Source organism: Rhinichthys klamathensis, unplaced genomic scaffold (genome assembly GCF_029890125.1).
Source record: "Rhinichthys klamathensis goyatoka isolate OS25496 unplaced genomic scaffold, OSU_Roscu_1.1 h1tg000152l_1, whole genome shotgun sequence".
Taxonomy (NCBI): domain Eukaryota; kingdom Metazoa; phylum Chordata; class Actinopteri; order Cypriniformes; family Leuciscidae; genus Rhinichthys; species Rhinichthys klamathensis.
Window position 1 is genome coordinate 383,981 of NW_026606687.1, and position 27,152 is coordinate 411,132.

Here is a 27,152-nt window from a genome sequence, read left to right on the forward strand (position 1 = left end):
AAACGTGGCTACTCCTTAATAAAGAGACAACACTCTGCACACTTAGTTACCTTTTTATTGCAGGTCTGGAAAAAAAAAACAGAAACAGAAGACATAATAACAATAACAGGGTAACAACGATAATTACAAAGTGAGATATTCAAAACTCCTGAAAGTGTAAAATTAGACGTTAAATAAACAGCTGCATTTTTTCACCTGTGCTAGTGGGATTTTTTCTTCTATTTTAGGAAAAAGAAACCGTGGCAGTCTCTAATTACATTATTCAGGGGCCAATCAGGAGAGAGAATGGGGAATAAAGGTGGATTTATTTTAACAAGCACAGAAATGATTAATAAACAATAGTGAACATGGAACTTGACTCTTCTTAAAGCAGCAGTTTTCATAATGGGAAGAAAAAAAATCTTGTTTATAATATATACCATATTTATATATTTTTTAATTCTAAAGGAATGAAAGGTCATTTGATGGCCTCATAAGAGTTGTGGCCCTGTCCAAAATGCATCTGTGAAGTTCCCAAGATATCCCAAGAAGAAGAGTGCTTATGTGTTCGTACGTTTGCAAAGCCTGCATCAGTGGACTATTACCTGACAGTCTATCTGGCATTAAGTCACCAAAATGTGAACTCGGAGGATGTCACATGGTGGCATTTGGGACAGGGTCTGTGTTTACATCAGCATAAACCTTTCACTCGGTTTCCAACTGCTGCCTGACAGTACTTACAGAAGGACAAGATGGAGACCACATGATTTTAGGTTGTATCTGGTTGGAAACCAGATGTTTAAGGGTTTAAACAGGCATTTGAAATTCAAGCTTGTGGAAATGCACAAAAAACAGTGATTCAACTAGTGTGAATTACAACATAATACACACCCGAGGAGGAAAGATTCCCCACTGCAAAGATCCATTCCACGCAAAGCAGAAATCCATACCAGCTCTTCAACCTTGTCCTGCATTGACTACTACAGTGCAGATCAGGTGACCTGAAAAACCTGAACTGGATTTCTATTGGAGAATAATTTGGGTGCTGTGTATGCTAACATACGTACACATATCTCAGGTCAGTAGGTGTGTGTTCAGAGGATTTTTTAATGAAGGGGGTGGAATGCCTCTAAATTGAATTTAACAGGAAATGTTAGGGAACCACAGTGTGCTAGATATAGGAACCACTCCACTCTCCTTCAGTCCAAACTAGTGTGGGCAGCTTGAACTCATTTCAGAAATATACAACGGATCTGATCACCTGACCCAGGTGCATGTCTGTATGTATGTGAGATGATTCCTCATCGTGACTTATGAGAGGTATGGGTGAAAAATTCATCCAGGGGTCATCAGCGTGGCGCCTGCGTCTGTGTGACCTCCGGTCCTCGGCTAGCCAGCCTGCTAAGGATGCTTCTTTCTGACATCTGCAGCCGCACAGCAACGGGCGGTATTCGAGCAATGGTTGCTGGGAGCCGGGTGACATCTGCCTTCATGTCGCTGAGCAGCTCCTCCAGTTGTTTGAGAACTTACAGAAAGAATGGTGATTGAGAATGGTGGAGATTTTTGAACACGTCTCCATTTATTTGAATATTTTAAGCAATTAAATGAATCAGTCTCAACATTCAATAAAGCTACAGGATGTAATAATCAAGCCAAATGTGGTCTGTAAAGCTATATTGAGATACTAAATAAAGTGTGAATTTTTGTGGATTTGAGCAGTGCTGCGTTGGAAACAGTGTTAAGCTGTGAAAGTAGCTGTACGAAGATTTGTATAATAATTAGGACTGGTAGCCTTTTAGCACCTCACAATTCGATTTGATTTCAAATGTATTTTTATAACACTTCATTTGATTTAGAATCATATTTTATTAGGATTGATATTCAAACAGATTTAGATTCATATTTGATTTGGATTCAAATTGAAATAGATTTTAATTCAAATTCAATTAGACGTGGATTCAAATTCAATTTAAATCTTACTGGATTTTAATTCAAATTCTATTTGATTTAGATTTATATTTGATTAGATTTCAAATTCAATTTAAATCTGACTGATTTGGATTCATATTTGATTTGGATTCAAATTCAATTAGATTTGGATTCACATTTAAATAATTTTTAAATTCTGATTTTAAAGTAACAACAGGTAACTTTTCAACCTTCATAATATATTTCCAAGTCTCTTGTGATGGTACATCGACTTACAATAGGTTGAATGACACGTCTGCCATAGCCTGACGGGGTCTGTAGCGTTTTTAATCGTACTTTTAAACTTCGGGTTTCGGGTAGTAACCGGCGAACAAAGAGAACTACAAAATTCGACTGCTTTACGGCATATACGTCACTTCCACCACCACCCCCACTTCCTTAAAATCGGACTTGCGAGCCAAATGTTATAGTCATGGCCGAAGCAGCACAGAAAAACAAGAAAGCAAAGGTTTTATCGGAGCAAAGCAAAAAGAGAAAGTGATCGCGTTAAAGGCAGAACGAGGATCAACATTGCAGAGCTGCCAACTCTCACGCATTGGCCGTGAGACACCCGCATTTGATTGGTTTCACACGCTCACACGTACGCCACACCCCCGGTTTCTCACGCTAAATTGTCAACCCGGTCGGTCAAATCCCTGAAAGATGAGTTTATCTATAGATCTACCTGTTGAGCCACTCGTGATCGACAAGTTATACCGCAAATTAGTTCAAATCTCCCGGAATCTAGAGCGAGCGCGCACGCGAGACAGAGACTGTGCTCCAACGCGCGCGGACGGCAGAGAGAGAAAGCGAGCGAGAGACCTTGCGTGTGCAGGGAGCATCGAACCCTCCATCGAAAAAAGAATGCCTCTCTCTAACCTCTCTAATTCGCTAGAGTAGTAGCGAATTATCAATCTGGTAGCTAGTAAACGATATTCTAGTTTTTGATGGTTAGCTATCGCTAGTATTCTCGTTCTGATTTGAACTTTGCAATCGATGAAATGCAAATAGCAAATGTTTGACCTAAAAAGTGTAGTCTACTCAACATGTACAAAGAAAGGAGGAAGATTATTAATAAAATCATATTTTAGGATACCTAACATGTCTGTGATATTTGTTTATTTGTCTTGCCTCAAGCTATAATGCAAATCGATTTGTAAAATTTGCAGATTCATTTATGGTAGCTTGATATTATAATATTGACGATATATGGTTATTATCAACCACTCAAACATTGCATTGAAGTATCATATAGATCCAGTAAAACGGTAACCAATAGACTAGGCTACTATAATGACGCTGGCTTGTAAACGTGAGCATCGCGATCATTTGTCGTTAGAAAAAAAATAAAAACCCATGAAATTATATTCATATGACATGCTGAAATATATGCCACTGTACCTGGGATGAAGACATTTCACACGCGACGCAAGCAGAACACCTGCATGTGACCTCCTCCTACAGTGTTCAGGGCTATCCTGGTTGTCAACAATTGCACGTGCATGTAGGATGACAGAGTTTACGACAGTAGTAGAGGACAATACTGTTTCCCAACTGTAGGGGGAGCCCGAGAGCAAAAAACTACCTGTTGTTACTTTAATTTAATTTGCTTAATTAATAGATTCAGATTCAGATTTAGACTAACAATTCACTAAAAATGTGATAACCAACTTTTGTTAAAAGATCCAGAATCAAATGTGAAATAAATAGTATTCATTTTTGTAATGTAAATCCTTTTTCCCTGACTGCTCGAAATAATCATTGCTATTTTGTATTTCACTTATTTGTGTATTTCTCTGCATTGCAAAAGTGTGTGCAAAGCTGAGTGGTGATTATGTTGTGCTGTACAGCGTTATGTGAGTTGTTGTACCTTTGTGTAGAACTGCATTAGCAGGCTTGTTTCCTGACATGGACTCTTTACTGAGGTGCTGGTGTGACTCCGCCAGACACTCCACCTCACTGAAGCGTGTGTTGAGTGCCATGGAGGGGTGAGAGGGGTCCTCTGTCATGTTTAGATATGCAGCACGTCTGAGCTGCTCCTCAATCACCAGAGCTTGTTCCAACAGCTAAACACAGACATAAATGATGCAGTTGAAAGAAGAGCCAACAAATGTAGCTCTAAGAAAAACAAAGAAGGCAGTGAGCATAAGTTTTGTAGTTTCTATACATCTCTAACCTTAAACCTGCGAGCAAGGAACTTGTTTTTAATCTCAAGGAAGTTTCCTCGGCTCATCTCTCCCTTAAAGGGCTCGTTGAGTATGGCGAACCTCGGGTCATTCTGCACATCCTGCCAGCGAGCATAGCCGTGGCTGATGGCACAGATATTAAGGACATAATCTATAAAATTAGGAACAGGAATCTATAAAATTATAACAGCAGTTAAATGTAACAAGTTTCTACTTGATTCTTAGTAGAGGATACTTTTGATTCATTTGATATTTCTTGGCCACTACATAATTCCTGGAAATTGATTTATTTCAGTTTCCATGACTACTGGATAGAATGACACTGTCATTTACAGATAATGGTCATAATAAATATAACTTCTGATTGGTGGTACATTTTTGAATAATACAAACAATAAAAATTCACTAAAAGACATATTCCTTTCAGTGATGCAAGCAAATTTATTGCTGTATCGGTACTAAAAAGAATGATCAATAAAATGACGTTAATATGTCAAGGATACTGTATGATACCAGCCAGCAGCCAGTAGTCGTGGCGACGATGCCAGATCTCGTAAGTCTTCTTGGTGACCGTGGCGGCTCTCTCTTCATTCTGCCAGAGAGAGTGAAGCTCTGGAGAGAGAAACAGAGAGATCATTGATTCAAAATTCACCAGCACATACACATATACACACAGACAGTAAATTCCCAGTGTACCTGTGAAACCTCCGTCAGCGATGTTAAACATGAACCTCTGCTTCACTGCTTTCTTCTTCTCCTCACTCACTCCATCCCCTCCTCCACTTGTCTCTTTGGTGTTCTCTCCGTTTTGCAGCTTAGCAGAGTCCTCTGACTTCACTCTGTCTTTCTCGTCTTTTGGCTCTGGTTGAAGAGAGAAAAAGACATTATTGATTGTAACAGTTATGTGTGGTATAAAGGTGTGTTACTTGTGTTAGTATGTACCTTTCTTCTCATCTCTTGCTGGGCTGGTGTCCATTTTTTCTGTTTTCTCTTCAGAAGATTCTTCTGCAATGGAGTAAGAAAGTATTAATGCCACTCATGGGACCTTTACTAGAGTTTTCATGGAATGAAAGTGGATATTAAATCAGATTTTAATTATAAGACAAATGAATGTCTAATCAAATCGCAAATAAATATTTAAATTGGCCATTTTAGGTAGTGCTCAGTGCTTCACCTTTGGTTTTGGATGTGTCTACACTGCATGTGGCATCTGAACTTTCAGCTTTGACATCTGAAGATGAGTTTTTCTTCGATTCGGTGGACTTCTCCTCTTTCTCTCCATCCTTCTCATTTTCTACATCCTTTTCTGCTGATGGTGAGGTGGCCTCTCTCTCCCTTTCTTTTTTTTCTTCTTTCTTTGCTGGACTGGAGGATTTCTCACCTTCATCAGGAATCTCAATAATCTGAGAAAAAAAGAAGGAACGTGAGAATGACAGTTGGAGACATGAAGAAAGACAAAGTGAGACAGGCAGGTGTTTACAAAAGGAAAGTGTTTAAAAATACAGAGAATAGAAACAGGAAGATGAAGTGAAAAAGTGAGACTGTAAATAACAAGTACCTCATCCTCCTGTCTGAGCCCTTTCGTCTCCTTCTCTCCATCCCCCTCCATCTTCTCCTCCAGCTCTTTTACATCTTCGCCTTTGGAAAGGTCTTCTGTTTGGATAAAAGAGAGTCAGATTAATGCGTAACTATTTGCTGCACATAGATACTAGTCAAATCTTACTTCTCATTTCAACTTCCAACTTCTCATAAAAAGGTCAAATGATCTGAAAATGTTTTTTTCTTCATGTTCACAGGACCACATGACTTTTGGTAGACAACAATTATTACTTAAAGAGCAGTTTATACCAAAGGAAAAACTACTACCCCCAACTAATAAAGTTAAAATATTATTAAAGACAAATGAACAGTCAGGATCAGGAATGAAATAAGAACAAGTACAAGCTTAGATAAATACAAAAGAACAAAGTTACAAATAAAGTAAGGTCTAACAGTAGTATTCAGGTACAGTAAAGGAATAATTGAATGTAAAAGAACACTGCAGAGTGTTCACAGTATAAATTAAAGGTGCAGTGTGTGATTTTTTGCAACCAACACAAGTTACGGTGGCCGACAGAAAAAGATGTTGTTGTCTGAGACAGCAGAGTAGCCAGTTTAGCAATGAGATTTCTTTACAAAGATGAAGTAAGAAGTTATGTTTACTTAACTATTCAATAAAACGAAATGTTATTGCGAATATTATTGTTACTTTTTCATCATTGTGTCAGTGTTTTATTCGCTGACTTTAGCTAGTTTCTTTGCACAAAGAACAACATAGTGACGAAACGCTTTTGTCCGTTTAGGGCTACTGTAGAAACATGACAGCGCAAAATGGCGACTTAACATGTAAGGGGACCAGTCGTGTATGTAGATAGAAACTGCTCATTCTAAGGTAATAAAAACATAACGGTTCATTATGTAAGGTCTTTAAACACCACTGAAAACATAGTTATGTATATGATATTGCATTTCTGTCAACAGATCCTCCTAAATATTACACAGTGCACCTTTAAATAGATTAATCTTTATTAAAGCTGTTTTTTTTTTAATATTATTAATATTAATGACACAGACAGAAGGAGGTATTTATAGGCTGCTGACATACATGCACAGATCCAATATAATGATACACATCCGATTTCTTTCTCACCTCTTTATGTTCACTTGAGATGTAACTGTGACATAACCATGTTCACTAGAATACTTGCTGAGATGGTAATTTTGAGATCATTTTGTCTGTATTTGTCCATTCAAGTATAAGGAGACGCGAAAGAGAACTCAAGAACTCAATCTGAAATGCGGCTCTCTGTGTGCGGCTCCCTCATGGTGTGTGCACTGCACAAAAAATAGCGTCTGGGAAGCAAATTGAGTTCTCTTTCCCCTATTCTTACGCTTGAATGGTTTAAAATCGTTTAAATGTTTAAACTGGCAAGACTTATAAGCACGTGCAAATGAAAAACTTTCACTCTTATGATGGTAACATTTTTAAATAAATCCGCAAATCACGCGTTTCACATGTAGGGCCTGGTCCGTAGGGATCAACTATGATCCGTTATACCCCTAATACAAGGACATGATATTTACTAGATGTTTTTGACTTCGTGTCCCATAAAACAATGGTTTGAATTTTAAAGTGCCCCTATTATGGATTTTAGAACATTCCCTTTCATGGAGTGTGTAATATAGCTGTTTGTGAATGTAAACATTCTGCAAAGTTGTCGAAAGTGCATGATAAGTAAAGTTATTGTCTCCCAAAAGAAAGAATCGATTCTGAATCGATTCATATCCTACTGCGTGACGGTTCTACGTCACTAGAAAATACATTTGCATAATGCCTGCCTATGTTGCACGTTGACTGACGGCGAACAACTTGACCAGCCCTCAGGCGGCATTTTACAGTCTCACTGAAATACTTCTGCAAATCAGCTGTGGGCCACTATTACCTAAAACTGTGTCTATTAATGCAGATTGTCTGTAGTACTTACTACTTTGAGTAATGAAAAAGGATTGAGCAATGTGCTGTTGATACAGTTCCTGCATGTGCAGCGCAATAAATTAGAAATATACACCGGTTTGTTGATGGACATTCACTTGTTAATGATGATGGTGAGGAATTAGTTGCAACATCTCATGATGGACGTCAAACTGAGTAGTGTATCATTGAGAAACGTCCTGCTCACGTTGTACTTGCGATGGAGGTTGAATAACTAGTTCTTCCAATGTTTCAGCATCGGACATGCACTCAGATGGATATGGTAAAATCGACGTCATCATTACTGTCTTTACAGTGTGTACAATCGCTGAGCTTTAGGAAGCCTCCGGAGCTGAAGTTTATGGTAATGGGCATTTAGCTTCGAAACATGTGCTGTAAGCGGAAGACCAATCACAACAGACTGGGCCATCTGGCCAATCAGAGCAAAATATAGGTTCGCAGAAAGGAGGGATTTAGAGAGACTGATTCATCCGTCGAGTCGTTTGAGAATCAATGAAAAAATGTGGTGATGTCCAATTATATTATGAGAAAATGAAATGTTTTTTGACCTTTGATACATGTAACCCAAACTAGGGTTGTGCCGATAGACGATATCATCGTCCATCGTGATGGCTGACAGACATCACAATGTTAAGCCAGTATCGCGATTTTGGGTTTATTACAGCACGGGAATTCATCAATTTCTCCCGAAATACATGGCCGGTGAACTGGGAGAAGAATAGAGTTGACTTTATAGTTACTTACACTGTGTGTCTGATATGAATAAAACCCGTCGGGAAATATATGTGAATGGGTTGTTATTGCTGCTTCCATTGTGTATTTTACAAACTATAAATGTATTGTTTTGCTATATATTATATGTATTTAAATGTCTGAAACCTAAAATAAACATTATGTGGTTAAAAACACTGAATAGTTGTGATATATGACAAGCGGTGAGCGCGTCCGTCTCTGGCTCAGCGCCAGCCACAGCGCGAAAGCACAGTGTGAATCTGGCAGTTCTGTCACGTCACTGTACATTCGCTCTTAGTGCTCAGCTGCTGCAGAGCGTGCCAAAATCAAAATTGCTGATGAGATGTAGAGGAAAATATCTCCGCGTTGTGCCTACGCCCCTTAGCTGTTCTAAATCCACTGTAAAACACGGCTTTGCGGGGCTTATTGCTTAAGTGAAAAATTTGAATGTTAGCCCCGCCCCTCCTCCCGATATCATCGTCCATCGCGATGTTTCACTGTACACATCGTCTGATGCCAAATTGGTAGACATCGCACAACCCTAACCCAAACCTGTTGTAGAAGATCTCCAAAACAAAATTAGGAGCAAAATTATAATATAACAAAATATTTGCTATGCCAGTGCTTTTGATGTTTATATTAGTTTTTTTTATTTAAATTTTTATTTTAGTAATTTTAGTACTTCAACTTAACTTAATTTCAGTTATTTGCCAAGGAACCAACAAGGTAATAACAAGGCAAACAGTTTTTCATCAAATATTTATATTTTATTTTATTATATCTCAGCTTTATTTCAAATAATTTTAAAATAGTTTTAGCAATAACAATAACAACACTGATATGCATGCGTGTACCTGTTGCTGGTGTGTTGGGCTGGGTATCTGCAGGCGTCCCTGTAGAGGGTGTTTTTGGATCTTCTCCCGCTGCAATGGCCGCCGCTCTTTTGCTTTCCTCCTGTTCTTTCATCCAGGGCATTGACCACTGACCATTGACATGCTCAAACTCCTGCACCTGTAGGAGTTTAAAACAGTCAATCACATAACGCCACTGTCATTCACAGAATCAAATAGCTCTCTATTTACCACTAAAGCACTAGCGATCATAACTTCGCAAACCTTCTTGCGGATCAGTGACATCACACCTATGCGTGTGAGAACGTGTTGTCTTGACAGTCCTTCCCGTGGAACGCCATCAGCAAATGTTTCTGCCCCGTCGGCGCCTGGCTCACACAGGTGACGCATAAAGAGGGACACGTATGCCCTAAAAAACAGAGAGAGTGCTCAAGTAAATGAAGTTAAAATAATTGACAAGAAATCCTCTGGAGGGAATGTCAGACTCACTTGAACTCCTTCTCTGATTTGCCTCGCAGGTCTCTAACAAGCCACTGGGTGGTGAAGGCATCCTGGGGAGGCATCCCATAACGCATCACTGCATTCAGGAAGGCCTTCCTTTGTCGAGCATTGAAGCCCAACACCTAATGAGGAGAGAGAGGTTAAGTATAACTGAGTATGTGGAGGGAATAGTTGAAACAATTTAAAAGGTAAGTGAAGTTGTACCTCAATGTTTCCTCCCACTCTGGCCAGTAGGGGGGGCAGTGGTTTGTCTTTATCATTCCTCAAGCCTTTGCGACTTGGTCTTCGGGAGTTTGCTGCAAACACAAAAAAAGAGGACTATGTCAATACAAATATATATCTGTATAATAACTGCTTATTCAGATAAAGATGGTTTAATTTCATTCTTTACCTTCAGACCGCTCATCGAAGTCCTCATCACCCTCCTCTGAAGCCACAGAGTAATCCGATTGGTTATCAGACTGATCATCCTGCCAGTCTGAGAACACAAATGAGAGGGGCAATATTTTATTGAGCACTTGAGTTCTCTTGGCAAGAAAATATTTAATTTGAGGGGACAAAAAACAAAATCATGCTGACATCTACAACAAAAAGGTCAAACTTTTGGACACACTAGATAAAGGTTTTTAAGATGGCAAGAAATGAATTCAGTCCAAAGGCTTATGCCTAAATGCTCTAATTTAGTATTATATTTTGTTTCTATACATGTATAATAATTAAACTCATTAAAAACAATATAAAATGTACAAATTATGCCATAAATTACAAGATTTTGTAAATAAAACTGTTTTCCTATAAAAAAGAAAATTACTTTATTTTTTCATCATATGTAAGTTTTGCTTTGTTAAAAAATTTAGCACATACAACATAATTCCCATATTTTAATTTTATATTTTCGACGACTTCAATATTATTAAATAAATGCTAAAAGAAGTTATTAATAAAGAATGGGCAAGTGTGTCCATACTTTTGACTGGTAGTGTACATCCAAACAACAAACACCCAAAATTATTAGAAAAAAAAAAACTATAAATATAATAATTTCAAAAAATAAAGGAATTATTTTAAACATGAGACATTATTTTCATTGGAAATGATTTACAGATATTACACAACACACAAAAATTAATCTACCAGACCTAAAACCACACAAGTTCATCTTCATCCATACAACACACATGCAACTACTCACGAACATACAGGGAAATAGTAAAAAGCTTAAAATGCGCCTGTACCCCGTCTACTACCTCTGTCCTCCTGTGAGCAATCGTTGTAGTTCACGGGTTTGCGTGGCCGTTTGCCTTTGCCCAAGTGACGAGCGAGATCTTCCTGCTGCTGCTCATAATGATGGCGCAACAGTTTCTCCCAGTAATCAGGATCTACACTTTCTTCCTGCTTAATGATCTCTCTATCCACATCCTCCTCCTGACGAAGACATACCATAAGATATACATATAGATACATATGACATAAACACACCACGCACACAGTCACAATCCCACACAAACTTACCTCCTCTTCCTCATCTTTGACCACATACTGGGCCACTTTAAAGGAGCTGAGGTATTCATTCATACTCTGCAGCTCTGTGTCGTCTGTTGCATCTTGGTTTCTATCCAACAACCGATCAATGGCCTTGTCATCATAGTGGATCACACTGCCGTCTTCCTCCTTATTGTCACCTGGATGAGAGATATTTACTTGTTTTAGAATTGATTTTAATCTTTACTTTGTCCCTTTCTTGTATCGAGCCTGTTAATTCGATGATTCCATTTTTGTATTTATTTATTTATTTTCCACATTGTCTAGTACTAGAAGTGCTTTACATGCATTGGCGGTATTTTAAAGGGGTCATGACATGTATTATATACACTCACCGGCCACTTTATTAGGTACCCCATGCTAGTAACGGGTTGGACCCCCTTTTGCCTTCAGAACTGCCTCAATTCTTCGTGGCATAGGTTCAACAAGGTGCTGGAAGCATTCCTCAGGGAGTTTGGTCCATATTGACATGATGGCATCACACAGTTGCCGCAGATTTGTCGGCTGCACATCCATGATGCGAATCTCCCGTTCCACCACATCCCAAAGATGCTCTATTGGGTTGAGATCTGGTGACTGTGGAGGCCATTTTAGTACAGTGAACTCATTGTCATGTTCAAGAAACCAATTTGAAATGATTAGAGCTTTGTGACATGGTGGAAGTAGCCATCAGAGGATGGGTACATGGTGGCCATAAAGGGATGGACATGGTCAGAAACAATGCTCAGGTAGGCCGTGGCATTTAAACGATGCCCAATTGGCACTAAGGGGCCTAAAGTGTGCCAGGAAAACATCCCCCACACCATTACACCACCACCACCAGCCTGCACAGTGGTAACAAGGCATGATGGTTCCATGTTCTCATTCTGTTTACGCCAAATTCTGACTCTAACATCTGAATGTCTCAACAGAAATCGAGACTCATCAGACCAGGCAACATTTTTCCAGTCTTCAACTGTTCAATTTTGGTGAGCTCTTGCAAATTGTAGCCTCTTTTTCCTATTTGTAGTGGAGATGAGTGGTACCCGGTGGAGTCTTCTGCTGTTGTAGCCCATCCGCCTCAAGGTTGTGCGTGTTGTGGCTTCACAAATGCTTTGCTGCATACCTCGGTTGTAACGAGTGGTTATTTCAGTCACTGTTGCCCTTCTATCAGCTCGAACCAGTCTGGCCATTCTCCTCTGACCTCTGGCATCAACAAGGCATTTCCGCCCACAGAACTGCCGCTCACTGGATGTTTTTTCTTTTTCGGACCATTCTCTGTAAACCCTAGAGATGGTTGTGCGTGAAAATCCCAGTAGATTAGCAGTTTCTGAAATACTCAGACCAGCCCTTCTGGCACCAACAATCATGCCACGTTCAAAGTCACTCAAATCAACTTTCTTCCCCATACTGATGCTCGGTTTGAACTGCAGGAGATTGTCTTGACCATGTCTACATGCCTAAATGCACTGAGTTGCCGCCATGTGATTGGCTGCTTAGAAATTAAGTGTTAACGAGCAGTTGGACAGGTGTACCTAATAAAGTGGCCGGTGAGTGTATATATATATATATATATATATACACTGTATAAATATACATACAGTAAATGCAGAAAATCGATTATTTTCAACCTTCATTCTGACCCTCTGTCTGAAATTATCCGTTTTTAAAGAACGGCTACTTTAAGGCATGTCAGTAAACGGCTACTATTATTACCGACGCTGGAATCCTTCTGAGGTCTGCACAGAGACGCAATCGAGTTGTTTAAACTGGGCGCGGCAAGGCGGACGTTTTTTCACTTATCTATTTGTCCTGTTGTTGACAGACTCAAGTGTGTGGAGTATGTCAGAACCTGAACGTGTATCCAGTATAGACATCGTAAGTGATTATAATGGGTTGTATTTGCTATTGATGCAACACGAGTCACGTGATACTCACACCCTAGGCAAATGTCAGCCTCTATGCAGAGTTCACACAGAACGATTTTAGGCCCGATTTTCGCTCGCCGACAGGTTTTGTGAGATCGCCGACAAATGCCCGAAATCATAGGCAAATCGGTGCTGCTCGTTCACATGAGGGACAATCACGCAGTGTGAACTATCAAAGACGCGATCTGAGGGAATCGCCAATCAGTCGCCGACGCCCGTGAGATATTTGGCATGCTAAATATCTGGACCTCGGCGCTTCAAATCCTGCTGTGCGAATGTGTTCTGACTGAAAACTACATCGGCGATGACCTACAGCCAATGAGAGAGAGCAAGATACAGGACAGCGGGATGTTCGGGGAGGAGTTATAGACCAGAATATTAGTATTTTAATAGATATATTTACAATTATATCAAACAGAAACAAAGCACAAACATTTGCTTGACCAGCAGCAACAGCAGCACATTGCAAAATTATTTATTTAACCCCAACTCTCTTTGCAGAACACACAATCCTTGCTCCCCTCGTCTCCCCAACAGCCCAGGGCTCAACACTAGGATTTTATTTTATTTACCATATCAGATGTTTACTTTTAACATTTGCCCTGGCCCATTATAAAGAGATGTTGCCACGCATTTTATTTTGAACCTACTGAGGCATCAGAGCGAAACTGTACTCATTACTGTACTCACCACAGCCACTTACGTAGAGGATTTTTTATTATTATATCCGATACTGACTGATCCACAAAACAAGTCACACATAAACTCTTAACTACGAGCTGAACATCTGTTAATTACTGTAGCCAAAGTTCGGCTGCATTTAAACGTCATTATTGTTCTGTCAAATGTCTATTCCACTTTCTGATCTCAAATCAAGATCATGTTTAGAAGATGAAGTATTACTTAAAACAGTGTTTTTCTCACCCTCTCCGAGCTCATATTTGAAAAGCTGTTCTGTGCCGAACTTTAAGATGTCATCCAATTCTTGTTTGGACATGGATCCAGCCTTGGAGCCCAGACCGGGCCGCACCACCAGGTGGGTCAACATCATCTTCTTCTTTGCCACCTGAGACACAAGGGTGATGCGATGACTTTTACAAGGGGTAGTGTTTGATTGTTAAGTGTTTTTCTACATAGTTTTGTATTTGCCTGGGTTTTAAACAGTTTCAAACCACTGTTTCATATCTCACCTGTGTAATTCTCTCCTCAACAGATGCTTTAGTGACAAATCGATAGATCATGACCTTCTTATTCTGACCAATACGATGAGCCCTGCTAAATGCCTGAGAAAGACAACAGGAGAGAGACAGTGTCAGAAAGAGTTTGTCCACATAGTCTCTCACAGAGATGCAGGTGTTTGATAGTTTTAGCATCAGGTATTTCACATCGTCTCTACCTGGATGTCATTGTGCGGGTTCCAGTCTGAGTCGTAGATAATAACAGTGTCAGCAGTTGCCAAATTGATGCCCAAACCCCCTGCTCTGGTGGACAGGAGGAAAACAAACTGAGGAGCGCCAGGAGCTGCAATGAGAGGAAATAGACATTTTTGATCAAAACAAAACATCCATAATGTTGATCAAACCGCTGTTATGGCTGGCATTATCCCCTCACCATTGAATCTATCGATGGCTTCCTGTCTCATCCCTCCAGTCACCCCTCCGTCTATCCTTTCATACTTGTATCCCTCGTTCTCCAGGAAGTCTTCCAGCAAATCCAACATCTTTGTCATCTACAACAGTAGATTTAAGTATATTAGAGTATATACTGTAGTTTTATTCTGAGTATATCTGTAATCTGTGTGTGTTTCTGGCATGTGTGTGTACCTGTGAGAATATAAGGACTCTATGTCCACCCTCCTTCAGTTTTTTCAGCATCTTAAACAGAAGCATCAGTTTCCCAGAAGCCTTTGTGAGGGCACTGCCATCATACATGCCATTGGGCATTTTAGGGGCTTCCTGCAAAATGAGACCCATATCAATCACCCATTAAGAAGTATTGTTGTTATTAATTTAAAACCTAAAAGCTGTCAGTTCCCCCATCTCTACTGTAAAATGGTAGTTGAGAGTGAGTGAATGGAAGCTCACATTAGCAGCTGTGGGAAAAAGGTAGGGGTGGTTACAGCATTTCTTCAGGTCCATGACCACATTGAGCAGAGAAACCTGGTTTCCTCCACCACGAGTGTTCAGAGCTTCAAAGTTGCGTGTCAGGATGTACTTGTAATATTTCCTGTCCCAGAAAAACAGAAAATCGAATCAGAGGCTATTGCCATTTAAAAAGCCTCCAGTAAATGTAATAAAAGAACATTAAACATTCTAATAAGGCCCATTTAACTATATTTTATATAGACAGACTCCGAGTAAACAGAATCATCAAACTGTCAGTCATGCAGTACAATGATAGATGCTGTAAATAACAGATGTTGTCCAGCAGGTGGCGCAAATCAGTCTGAGTGAAAAATTAGAAGAAATGTGCAGAATCTCAAACAGAACATTCATTGACAATTACTGAACAAGTCTCGTACTTCTGCATGGGGCTGAGCTCCACACGCACGATGAGCTCAGTTTTTGAGGGCATGTGTTTGAAGACATCAGCTTTAAGTCTTCTGAGCATGTGTGGACCCAACATGTCGTGCAGTTTCTTAATTTGGTCTTCTTTAGCTATGTCAGCAAACTCTTCCAGGAAACCTTCCAGATTACTGAAACGCACACATATTTGGTACCGAACAATGTCAAAAAAAAAAACTGAGGGCACACAAAAATCATCATTGCACTCACTTATCCAGAACACACACTTACTTGAATCTCTCAGGTGTGAGGAAGTTGAGCAGATGGAAGAGCTCCTCCAGGTTGTTCTGTAAAGGTGTCCCTGTCAACAGCAGCTTATGCTGAAGAGGATAGTTATTCAACACACGAAAGAACTGAGAGAGGGGGGGAGAAAGGAGAGAGAGACAGAGAGAGAGAGTGTGTGTGTTAGTTTTACATCCAAGACTTGTTTATCATAAAATTTAAAGAATAGATCTCTCAGAAATCAATGTTCTGTCATCATCTATTCACTCTCATATTGCTCCAAACTTGTATGACTTTCTTCAAAGAATATGCAAAAGCACCATAAAAGTAGTCCTCTGAAAAAGTCTTCTGAACTTATTCGATAGCTTTTTTTGAGGAAAAAAAAAAAGCTCAAATGTAAGAACTTATAACCTCAGTGGGCTGATATCGGCTGCAAACCAATCATTGAGTTAGTGAAAGAAACAAAGTCATACAGGTTGGGATTTTGGAACTACACAAGGGTGAGTAAATGATGACAGAATTTGAATTTTTGGATGAAAAATTCCTTAAAGTAGTAAATACTTTGCTGTGTCAGGGGTCTGACACATGGATCTTACCTTTGACTGGTTATTTTTCAGTCTATGGGCCTCATCTACCACAAGACAAGCCCAGTCAATGGAGCCCAGGATGGCTTGATCAATTGTGATGAGCTCATAGGACGTCAACAGCACATGAAACTTCACAGCAGCCTCTTTCTGCACAGATGAAGAGAGTTTCAGGAACCACGCAGAGTAGACAGATAAAGACAATGGCGATATCATCAAATCACACAGCAGATGTGGCAAAGATTTACATGAACCTACATGTTTACGGTTATGGTTACTAGTTCTCTCTGATTATAAGCTATTGTACCAACTCTTCCCCTCCTTTCCTCTGTGATTCATACCTTCATTTTGGAGGCCTTTTTCCCACCGCGGATGGCGTTGTCCTCAAAGGAGAATTCATTCTCTCGTATGACAGCTCTGCTGTCTTTATCACCCACATAAGTGACAACGTACATGTCTGGGGCCCACATCTCAAACTCTCTCTCCCAGTTAATAATAGTGGACAGAGGGGCACTGACCAAGAAGGGCCCCTTCGAGTGACCCTGAGAGAAACCATTACCAAATATACCACATTATTTACTTTAAAGCCACAATACATATAAATAATACATTTTATGATAAACATCCATGTCTTCCTAGAGACCATTTATATCTGTAAAACCAATGAATCAAAGTGATTTAATAATACAAGAAAGAAAATTCCACTACTGTTTAAAACTTTGAAGTCAGTAAGCTTTTTTTTTTGTTTGAAAGAAATTCATTCTTTTATTCAGCAAAGTAGCATTAAATTGATCAAACGTCACATACAGACTTTTACACTTAGAAAAGATTTCAACTTCAAATTGTTCTTTAGAACTTACAGTTCACCAAAGAATCTTGGTTAAAAAATGTATCATGATTTCTAGAATAATATTATGCAGCACAACTGTTTCAACCTTTATAATAATGAAAATGGTTTCTGAAGCACCAAATCAGCATATTAGAATAATTTTTGAAGGATCACTGACACTGAAGCCTGGAATAATGGCTGCTGAAAATTCAGCTTTGCCATCACAGGAATAAATTACATTTCAAAATATATTAAAATAGAAAACAGTTATTTTAAATTGTAATAATACTGTTTTTACTGTCATTTTTATTTAAAAGAAATGCAGCCTTGGAGAGCACAAGAGGCTTTTTTTGAAAAACATTTTCATACCGACCCAAATCTTTTGAGCGATAGTGTACTTATATATTTGTAAGAAAACACACCTCTTTGTAGAGCGAGTAGAGGAAGACAGCAGTCTGAACAGTCTTTCCAAGACCCATCTCATCAGCCAGGATGGTATCTGTGCCCTGAGCCCAAGAAAAACGCAACCAGTTCAGTCCCTCCAGCTGGTATGGGTGAAGTGTGCCGCCCGTAGAGTCCAGATAATCCGGTTGCCTATCAAACTTTATAGTGGGCTGAAAGTAAGAGACAGGAAGAATATTAGTTCATTGACAGTCAAAACCTATTCATATATTTTCTTTGGCTTTTAAACAATGTTTTCAAACAATCTATATGTGCAATTTTTGGCCTTACTGATAATTATATTAATGGTTAGACTTGAGATAACAGAAAATTACGGGGAAAAAGTGGGGAACAGGACAGAAACAAAAGCGGCCATGGTATGTATTTGCATTAAATAACTTCCAGTGCAAAACCATGGCTCCGACCTAAATGTGTAAAGTATTACAAATTCCATCTTATATAGTAGACAGAAGTTGATTTGAGTTGTTCCAAAATTCCTTACATCCACAACAGGATTAGCAGGAGGCCTCTCTGTCTTCCTCACTTTGACCTTCTTTATCTTTTTACCTGGTCTGCCCTCCTCTCCAAGCATCAACTCCCTGACAAACAGAAAGTAAGAAGATATGTCGATTAAATTATAGCTGCAACATTGTTTCATAGTAGGGTGTATGCGTGTATATACTGCAGAGTCCTGTGTGCATGTACCTGTGGTTCCAGTAATGCTGTTTGAAGGTCTCAAAGTCTGGGATGTCCATGTCTTCACACTCCCAGGTTGACTGATCATACTGTAAATCTCTCCATTTGATCAGATAGTGAACATTATTCTTCTTATCCACACTGCCAGAGAGAACGGAGAAATGAATGTCCAAATAGTTGAGCAGATGTTGTTCTTCAAAAGATTTCGAACATCTGAACACCCTCACCTGTGATTTAATATGCGGTGGATGAGGAGCCACTCCATCTTTACTCCAAAGCGTCCATACTGATCCTCCATACGGGCATAGAAGGGATCTTTATTCTTCCTCTTACAGCTCTTATCCTCATCTCCCTCAGCACCCATCTCTAGATTGGGGGGCTCTTCCATATCTGTCTTCCGCTGATAGTTACGGAACATTACCTGGCAGTTCAGCTCCAACTGTGACGAGAGAGAGAAAAAGACATACCTGATTGGACAATTTTACTAGTAAACATGCTCATATAAACAAATGCACGATTTAATGTGCAATTGGGCATATAAGAGTGTATAACTACTTTTATGTTCTTGACTTACAAAGATGGACAATATAACAAGGGATGCACAATATAACGGTACCATACCGGCTATTAGAGGTATTATAAATAATTTGTTAAATGTGCATGTTCATTTTCTCTATTTTTACATTTAGATTACTCTTGCCGTGATCTGACATTGACTTAAAGTTAATGTGCAAAAACAGTGATAATTTACATGTAATTTAGAATTTAAAACAGTCGATTTATTATTTATCAAGGGTTTCATTTTTCATTTATTTAGACAAAAACGTATAGATTTAATATCAGCCAAAACAAGAAAATAATTAGTTAATCATATCTGCTAGAATATTACATTTCTACTTACAAGACATTGTGTGCGTTTTTATTTGTGCATTACCTGTAGTTCCTGGACCCAAGAACAGTGCCAGTAAGACATGTTGCACCACTTCACAAAGAACTCTCTCTCCTTCCGACCAATCATAGGAGGAGGATCTGGAGCATCAGCTGGGAGGTCTACAGGCCGAGGCACGGGCATGGGGGGAGGGGCTTCACCCCAGCGCCAGGTCAGAACTTTCTGGACTTTGCCTTTCAGTGGAGCACTCTGAGAAAACAAGATATTATATTATATTTGTTCTGTAGAATTAAACAAACAAGCAAAAATAAATAAATGTTAATTGGGATTCAGTAATGTTGATCCTATATATTTCAGCAATGACATCTACGAAGATAAAATCTCAAGAAAACCAAATCCAAAGGATAGACTTGGACTAACACACTATATTATTCCTCTCTCACCAGGCAGCGTGGGCAGATCCACTCTCCATTGGGGATGTCTGGCAGGGGAGGGTTAAGACAGTGTAAGTGGTAAGACGAGGGGCATGTGTCACAGCATAGCAGCTCTCCTCCATCCTTGCAAACCCGACAAAACTCCATATGGTGATCGTCTTCCTCTTCTACCTCTCCTTCATCCCTCCTCCCATCATCATTCTCCTCCTCACCTTCAGAACTCTCCTCACGAGCCTCCCATTGAATACCCTCCTTCTCCTGAGAGAGAGACATAAATAATGCATAATCAACAGAAACTTTAGTCATTAAATATCAATGGAATGTAGAGAACTAGTGCACACACACAGAATATAATTTTTACTCAATGAGCCCAGAGCAGCTTGAGGAAAGGACATACATTCATTCTGAACATGTTTGAATGTACTTACGCAGTGGGGGCAGCTCCAGGTGCCCTCTGGGGCTCTCTCCATGTCAGGATCTAGACACACCATGTGATAGGCTCTCGGACAGGTGTCACACAAAATGATCTCACCACCCTGCTGACACACCTCACAATAGTCCTGATGATCGGTCTCATAGCCATCGGCATCCTCATCCACTATGAAAGAAGGAGGGCTTAGATCAAATATAAATGGCTGGAAAGTGTCCAAACTTGTAAAGTGTGTTCAATATAGCATGTGTGTTCAGCAGAGTAATTTGAGTTTTCGCTCTCTTTGACTCACCCTTCTTCTTCTTCTTGGAGCTTTTGGACTTCTTACTCTTGGAACGGCTGCCCCGACTATTGGATCCATCACTTACTGAGAAACTGTCAAAATCACTCTCACCATCATCATCCTCACCGCTCTGAGAAAAGAAACCATGGGTGAAGGGGTACAAAACAAGTAAGTGATGTTAGTGATGCCATACAAATAAGGAATACATGTATAATTTAATATATATGCAGTGTCGTTCAACAGTTTGGGATTTGTACGAACATGCATTTATTTAACATAATTATATATAATTAAATATTGTAATATAATTTTTAACTATGATATTAATATATTAACTAATAATATTAAGAAAATGTGTATAATAATGTATTGTACTGTATAAATTAGCTAATATATGTAAGCATATAAGGAATAGATGCATACAGAGGAACGCTTTCTCTTGAAATTTCCCAGTTTAATCTTGAGTGGAGCCACTTTCTTCGCTTTAGACTTTTTGTCCTGGGGCTTTGGAGTGGACTTGGTCTTTCTACGTGCATTTGGGCCTAGAGTAGATACATACACGACACAAAAAGTTGAGTAATTAAAAAAAATACATATAATAAATACACTTTTGGTCCCCAAAAAAACCTTCAAAATAAACTCCCTCTCTCATCTGACCTTTGCCCTCTTTGGTCTTGGCTTTCCGCAGGGGGACCGCTGGGGGCTGCTGGGGTGGGGGTAGTGCAGCAGGAGCTGCTGTTGATGTGGGCGTGGCTGTGGGTGCCGCCCCTCCTCCATCCACCCTGGTCACCATACTCTCCACTGCAGCAGCTACGTTGGCAGCTGCCAGGGCTGCGTTAGCACTAGCTGAGCCTCGCATGGGATTATTAGTGCTGAACTCTCGCCATTTAGCTCCTAAAACCATCATCATCTTTGACACAGCGATCTTAGGGTTCTTAGCAGCTATTAGAGGTCTAAACAAGAGAAGAAATGAAAAAGACATTTCAGATCAGTCACCTGACAACTATAGAATATTATATGGATGTTTACATGAGGTGACAATAGATATGGGACAAAAACAGAAAGTCAAAGAAGCAGAACTGCTCTACCTGACAAACTGGCTGAAAGCTTTGTAATTGGTGAGAGAGGTGTAGTCCTCCTGGGTGAAGGTGTAGTCGATGTCTTTCATTCCCCAGTCTGCTAATAGCTGAGAGGAAGATTTGGGCTGGAGAAAAGAGAATAACAGATGACAAACACTGGAGAATGCAATCATAAAAAGGTAGCCATATACACTCACCGGCCACTTTATTAGGTACCCCATGCTAGTAACGGGTTGGACCCCCTTTTGCCTTCAGAACTGCCTCAATTCTTCGTGGCATAGATTCAACAAGGTGCTGGAAGCATTCCTCAGGGAGTTTGGTCCATATTGACATGATGGCATCACACAGTTGCCGCAGATTTGTCGGCTGCACATCCATGATGCGAATCTCCCGTTCCACCACATCCCAAAGATGCTCTATTGGGTTGAGATCTGGTGACTGTGGAGGCCATTTTAGTACAGTGAACTCATTGTCATGTTCAAGAAACCAATTTGAAATGATTAGAGCTTTGTGACATGGTGGAAGTAGCCATCAGAGGATGGGTACATGGTGGCCATAAAGGGATGGACATGGTCAGAAACAATGCTCAGCTAGGCCGTGGCATTTAAACGATGCCCAATTGGCACTAAGGGGCCTAAAGTGTGCCAGGAAAACATCCCCCACACCATTACACCACCACCACCAGCCTGCACAGTGGTAACAAGGCATGATGGTTCCATGTTCTCATTCTGTTTACGCCAAATTCTGACTCTAACATCTGAATGTCTCAACAGAAATCGAGACTCATCAGACCAGGCAACATTTTTCCAGTCTTCAACTGTTCAATTTTGGTGAGCTCTTGCAAATTGTAGCCTCTTTTTCCTATTTGTAGTGGAGATGAGTGGTACCCGGTGGAGTCTTCTGCTGTTGTAGCCCATCCGCCTCAAGGTTGTGCGTGTTGTGGCTTCACAAATGCTTTGCTGCATACCTCGGTTGTAACGAGTGGTTATTTCAGTCACTGTTGCCCTTCTATCAGCTCGAACCAGTCTGGCCATTCTCCTCTGACCTCTGGCATCAACAAGGCATTTCCGCCCACAGAACTGCCGCTCACTGGATGTTTTTTCTTTTTCGGACCATTCTCTGTAAACCCTAGAGATGGTTGTGCGTGAAAATCCCACTGAGTTGCCGCCATGTGATTGGCTGCTTAGAAATTAAGTGTTAACGAGCAGTTGGACAGGTGTACCTAATAAAGTGGCCGGTGAGTGTATATAATATCATCTGACCTGAACCTTTATCCAAAAACATTTTTTTAAAGAAATGAATGCCTTTACTCAGCAAGGATGCATTAAATTGATCAAAAGTGACAGTAAAGACACTTACAATGTTACAAAATATTTCTATTTCAAATAAATTCTATTTCTAAAAGAAGTATTGTGTTTTCCACAAAGATAGTAAGAGACTCCTTTGAACAGCATTTAATAATCTTAACAATCCAAAATTTTGAATGGTAGTGTAACATTAGTGTAAGGAAAAAGTACAAAATATAACATTAGCTGATGAAAACTTTACAAGCAAAGCTTAAAATCCGTATTTATTGTGGCAACAATGTAGAAAGGACAGGGCAGGGCTTGACATTGGATTTTTCCAGAAATGTCCTTTGGACAAGGAACACTGATTGTTAAAAGCATAAGTAATCCAATACAAAAATCCAATTCTGTATATGTGAACAAAAACATTTTTTTATAAAGCATGGCATCCCTTGTCCCATAGATGACCCATCGGCTACCCCTTACCTGTCCTTCATTATCATCGTCATCATCATCTTCCTCCTCGGGTTCTGGGTCTTTACGTTTGCTTTTCCCTCCAGATGAGCCGCCAGCCTTTTCTCCCGCTGAACCTCCCTTCTTCCTCTCCTTGGAGGAGCTGGATCTCTTTTTCTTCTTCTTGCTCGGAGCATAGTCACTCCCTTCACTCTCAGATCGCATCACTCTGTCCTCCTCCTCTTCCTCGCCTTCTACCATTCGGATTGCTTCCATGACTTCAGGAGAGCTGACAGGAACCTCCTAGATCATGAAACCACCCAAGGAGAGGTGACAGTATCAGATATATTCAGGAAAGAACCCTTCAGTTCAATGCTTGATTCTAAAACGTGTTTATGTTAACATGTTTAACAGTTACGGTAATGCCAAATTATGATTGATGTGACACTGTAGAGGTGACATCAGACATACACTACCTTTCAAATGTTTGAGGTCAGTATGATTTTGTATTGTTTTTTTTAAGAAGTCTCTTATGCACACCAAGTTTGCATTTATTTGATCAAAAATACAGTAAAAACAGTAATGTTTTTTCATTTCAAATTCAATTATTCCTGTGATAGCAAATCTTAATTCAGTCTTCAGTGTCCTTAAGAAATTATTCAATAACAATGTAAATGTATGTACTTTGACTTTTGATTTAATTTAATGCATCCTGACTAAATAAAAGTATATATATATATATATATGTATATATGTCCATATATATATATAATATATATATATATATATATGGACTGAAGAGGTGCTCTACTAACCTCTCTGAGGACTTTTTGTCGTTTGCTGCTCCTGCTTTCACGGCTTTTCTTTGCTTTCTTCTTCTTTTTGGATTTGGGAGTCTCGGCCTCTGATAATTGTTCATCCACATCATCTGTCCAAAGCAGACACACAGCATACACCAAACATAAAATAATTATAGCTGAACAATCATCTTTATTTTGATTATCTGTCCTTCCTATCCTTTCAGAACTGATATAATACTTTTATTCTAATTGTATGACCCTTACTAAATATAATGACTGGAGGAAATATGGCAAATCAATTTAGATCCATTAACACAGTTTAAAGCCTTTAGAATACATTATTGTTGTGCATTCCTGCCTCGAGATGTGAACCTATTGTCCAAATATGTCAGCAGGAGTGAAACTAGGGCAAAAGGCTCTTGCTTTGGTAATCATTCATTTATTATAAGCTCTCTGTTGATAGGATGCGCAACCAACGCCATTTCTGAGGGCGGCCAGAATAGGAAAGCAAAACAAATGGATTTGACACACTAGATGCTAAACAATATTCCGCCGGTACGAACGCTTAAGTACAAAAACAAGCCACTTTCGCTCCTATGATACTAAGGTAAAGGAGTCTGTAACAAAAAGGTTTATGTTTTATTTTAACAGCTGATGCTTTCACTACGGATCAGTGAATCAGGAAGTGATGTGACTTTTGCATGCAGCTAACTGGCTACTACTGCATCATAACCTAAAGAGTTGGCTTTATATAGGTGGATGATGCAGTTACACGTGGCTTGCCAGCTCAAGCAAAATAGAAAACATTCAATCTAGCAGCGTTCTCCTTGCAGAAATGGCCATTTGTCCAGACGCAATTTGATATGTCAGCAGTTCATTTACATGGTTGGGCTCATTTAGGGAGGTTATATAACATGATGTGGTAAATGAGGGTCCAGACTCTGCTCGGGACAGCTAAAGCCTTACCATCTCGCATGGGTCCAAAATGGTCCCGGTCGTCTTCACTCCCTGACATATTCCCGTCAGGACGCTTCATAAAATAGAAATAACAACAATATTTTGGTCAGGTTTTTAGCAGCACCCCATGTTGACAGAGAGAGAAACAAGTGACAGCGGAGGCTAGCTGTGTTAAGGTAAAATAAAATAAATTAACAATGGTGGCATTACAAAACTACAACATCACACAGCGTGTAGGGTTAAAAAGAGTTTGACGTAACGTTAGTCGTGTCATTTCGGCCTTTTTCGTAAAGTTTCTCGTTCAGTCCGAGCGAAAGACGCCTCAACTTAGCTGTCAATCAAGTTAGCAAAGCTAGCAAACAGAGTCAAGTGATCCAGGGAAAATGGCAGCCGACTAGATGAGTTGAGTTAAAGCGCTTATCTGCCTTCGTTTCTGATTATATTCGATTCTTAAAAACTTTCCTCCTTGAAAATAACACGCGGAGGTCGCGAAGCCCCCGACAAACACCATTTGGCCCTTTATGACGCGGTGTCTAACAGTTGTAAGTTACCCGTAATTTTAGATTTGTTTATTTGTTTTCTGTTTTCTGATATGACAAAAAGCTCATCGAGGGACACGAATTTTTTAATGTATGTATATTTTTAATGCAGGCGGTTGGAAGTGGGTGGGAGGAATTGACTTACAGGTCAGTCCAAGGTGTAGATACTCGGCGGTATGATCAGCTTAGTCTGACGCGAAAGCTGCAGGTTAGTTACTACCTATCACTGGAAAATAAAAAGAAGCTCCGAAAAGGTGTGAATCTTTGGGAGACGTCGTCCACTCTTCTCCCCTTTCCCCAGCGTCAGTGACCAGAAGCGAACATCCTCATACACACAAAGAAATCAGTGGGGGGGTAGAGACATCCCATAATAATCCTAGGCACGCTCCCCCCTCCCTACAACACTCACTCAACTCTGCATAGTTACCTCGCAACCTACAGACCATAATAATCATCTCCCCCTCGCACACAGTACCACCAAGAACACACTGCCTTCCCCTTTCTTAGTCCCTGCCCCCTTAGCAACCACGTTGCTATGGAGACACTGCCCCCTCCCGCCCTCTCTGACATCCCATAATAGTCATAAGCAGGCCGCTCTGACATCCCATAATAAACACAACTCCTAAAAGAGAGGGAAGAAAAAAAACACAACACCAGTCACATGGTCTCCAGGGAAACCCCAGGCCACTGGCGACAGACCATAATAATCTGCGGCTGTCTGTCCACCTGGCTGGGTTTTTGGTGTACGAGTGACAAAAAACACATGAGCACCTGGTTTGAAGAGGGGCTAACAAGTAGTGCGCTTCGGCTATCTGTCAAACGCCACACACTACAAGAGTGACGCTTCACAGCTTCAGAGGTGATGAGATGTCAAGGTGCTGCAGTCTTTTTTGCCTCTCGTTAATCAGATATCAGACCGAAGTCTGACTCCTGTAATGAGTTTGTGGGAAGCAGTGTCAAATGAACATTAACTCTTATGAATTGGATGTGCCGTGACAATCCCAAAATGACACTTTTGGACTGTCTGAACTCCAGTGACTTGCTGACTTCACTTCAGCTACCTGCACATTACAACAGGTCAAAGAGACTTCCCGTAAGAGGGAATGAAATGCAGAAGTAATATTTTCATCCATTCAAGCATCACTGGTTTTGTTTTGGCCAAGTAGATCTTTTTAAAGTCACCATGAAATCAAAATGGACTATTCTTATTTTGTATGTAATATTGCATGTATCCGTTCACATTATTATTATTTTTTAATTCATGTGCCCTCCTAATCTTTTAGCAAAATATCATCACCTCCCACTTGCAACGACATTCCATCTCTTCTCTGATGACGTGTTTACTGGTGCAAGGGCGGGACAAACTGTCACTCACATGAGATCACAGCAATTAGCAAACCACAATGATTCTATCATTGGACAAAATCAAGTCCCAATAGGGAAGAAAAGACATGTGCATTCACACTAC

General features: G+C 39.9%; 1 protein-coding gene across 4 annotated transcripts; it reads right to left on the minus strand.

The window, feature by feature from the left end:
• Positions 1 to 743: 743 nt before the first annotated feature.
• On the minus strand, positions 744 to 26,157 carry chd4b (chromodomain helicase DNA binding protein 4b). Of its 4 annotated transcripts, none has more exons than XM_056258459.1 (40): positions 25,830 to 26,157; positions 25,155 to 25,218; positions 24,204 to 24,316; positions 23,422 to 23,691; positions 21,659 to 21,774; positions 21,228 to 21,523; positions 20,994 to 21,112; positions 20,580 to 20,700; positions 20,286 to 20,455; positions 19,867 to 20,115; positions 19,469 to 19,672; positions 18,762 to 18,973; positions 18,544 to 18,675; positions 18,341 to 18,437; positions 17,820 to 18,011; positions 16,910 to 17,110; positions 16,581 to 16,718; positions 15,994 to 16,115; positions 15,720 to 15,893; positions 15,283 to 15,424; positions 15,022 to 15,153; positions 14,810 to 14,927; positions 14,595 to 14,719; positions 14,389 to 14,481; positions 14,123 to 14,264; positions 11,262 to 11,431; positions 10,997 to 11,174; positions 10,141 to 10,227; positions 9,954 to 10,045; positions 9,738 to 9,871; positions 9,513 to 9,657; positions 9,252 to 9,408; positions 5,692 to 5,786; positions 5,308 to 5,536; positions 5,076 to 5,138; positions 4,830 to 4,994; positions 4,637 to 4,745; positions 4,124 to 4,256; positions 3,818 to 4,013; positions 744 to 1,504 (listed from the first exon to the last, which is right to left on the minus strand). In XM_056258459.1, the coding sequence occupies exons 2-40, from the start codon at positions 25,201 to 25,203 to the stop codon at positions 1,329 to 1,331; spliced, it is 5,856 nt and encodes a 1,951-aa protein (XP_056114434.1). In that variant the 5' UTR covers positions 25,204 to 25,218; positions 25,830 to 26,157; the 3' UTR covers positions 744 to 1,328. The 4 variants fall into 4 exon arrangements, with proteins under 4 accessions (XP_056114434.1, XP_056114433.1, XP_056114432.1 ...); XM_056258458.1 differs by having other exon boundaries at positions 9,954 to 10,048; XM_056258457.1 differs by having other exon boundaries at positions 10,985 to 11,174.
• Positions 26,158 to 27,152: the final 995 nt, after the last annotated feature.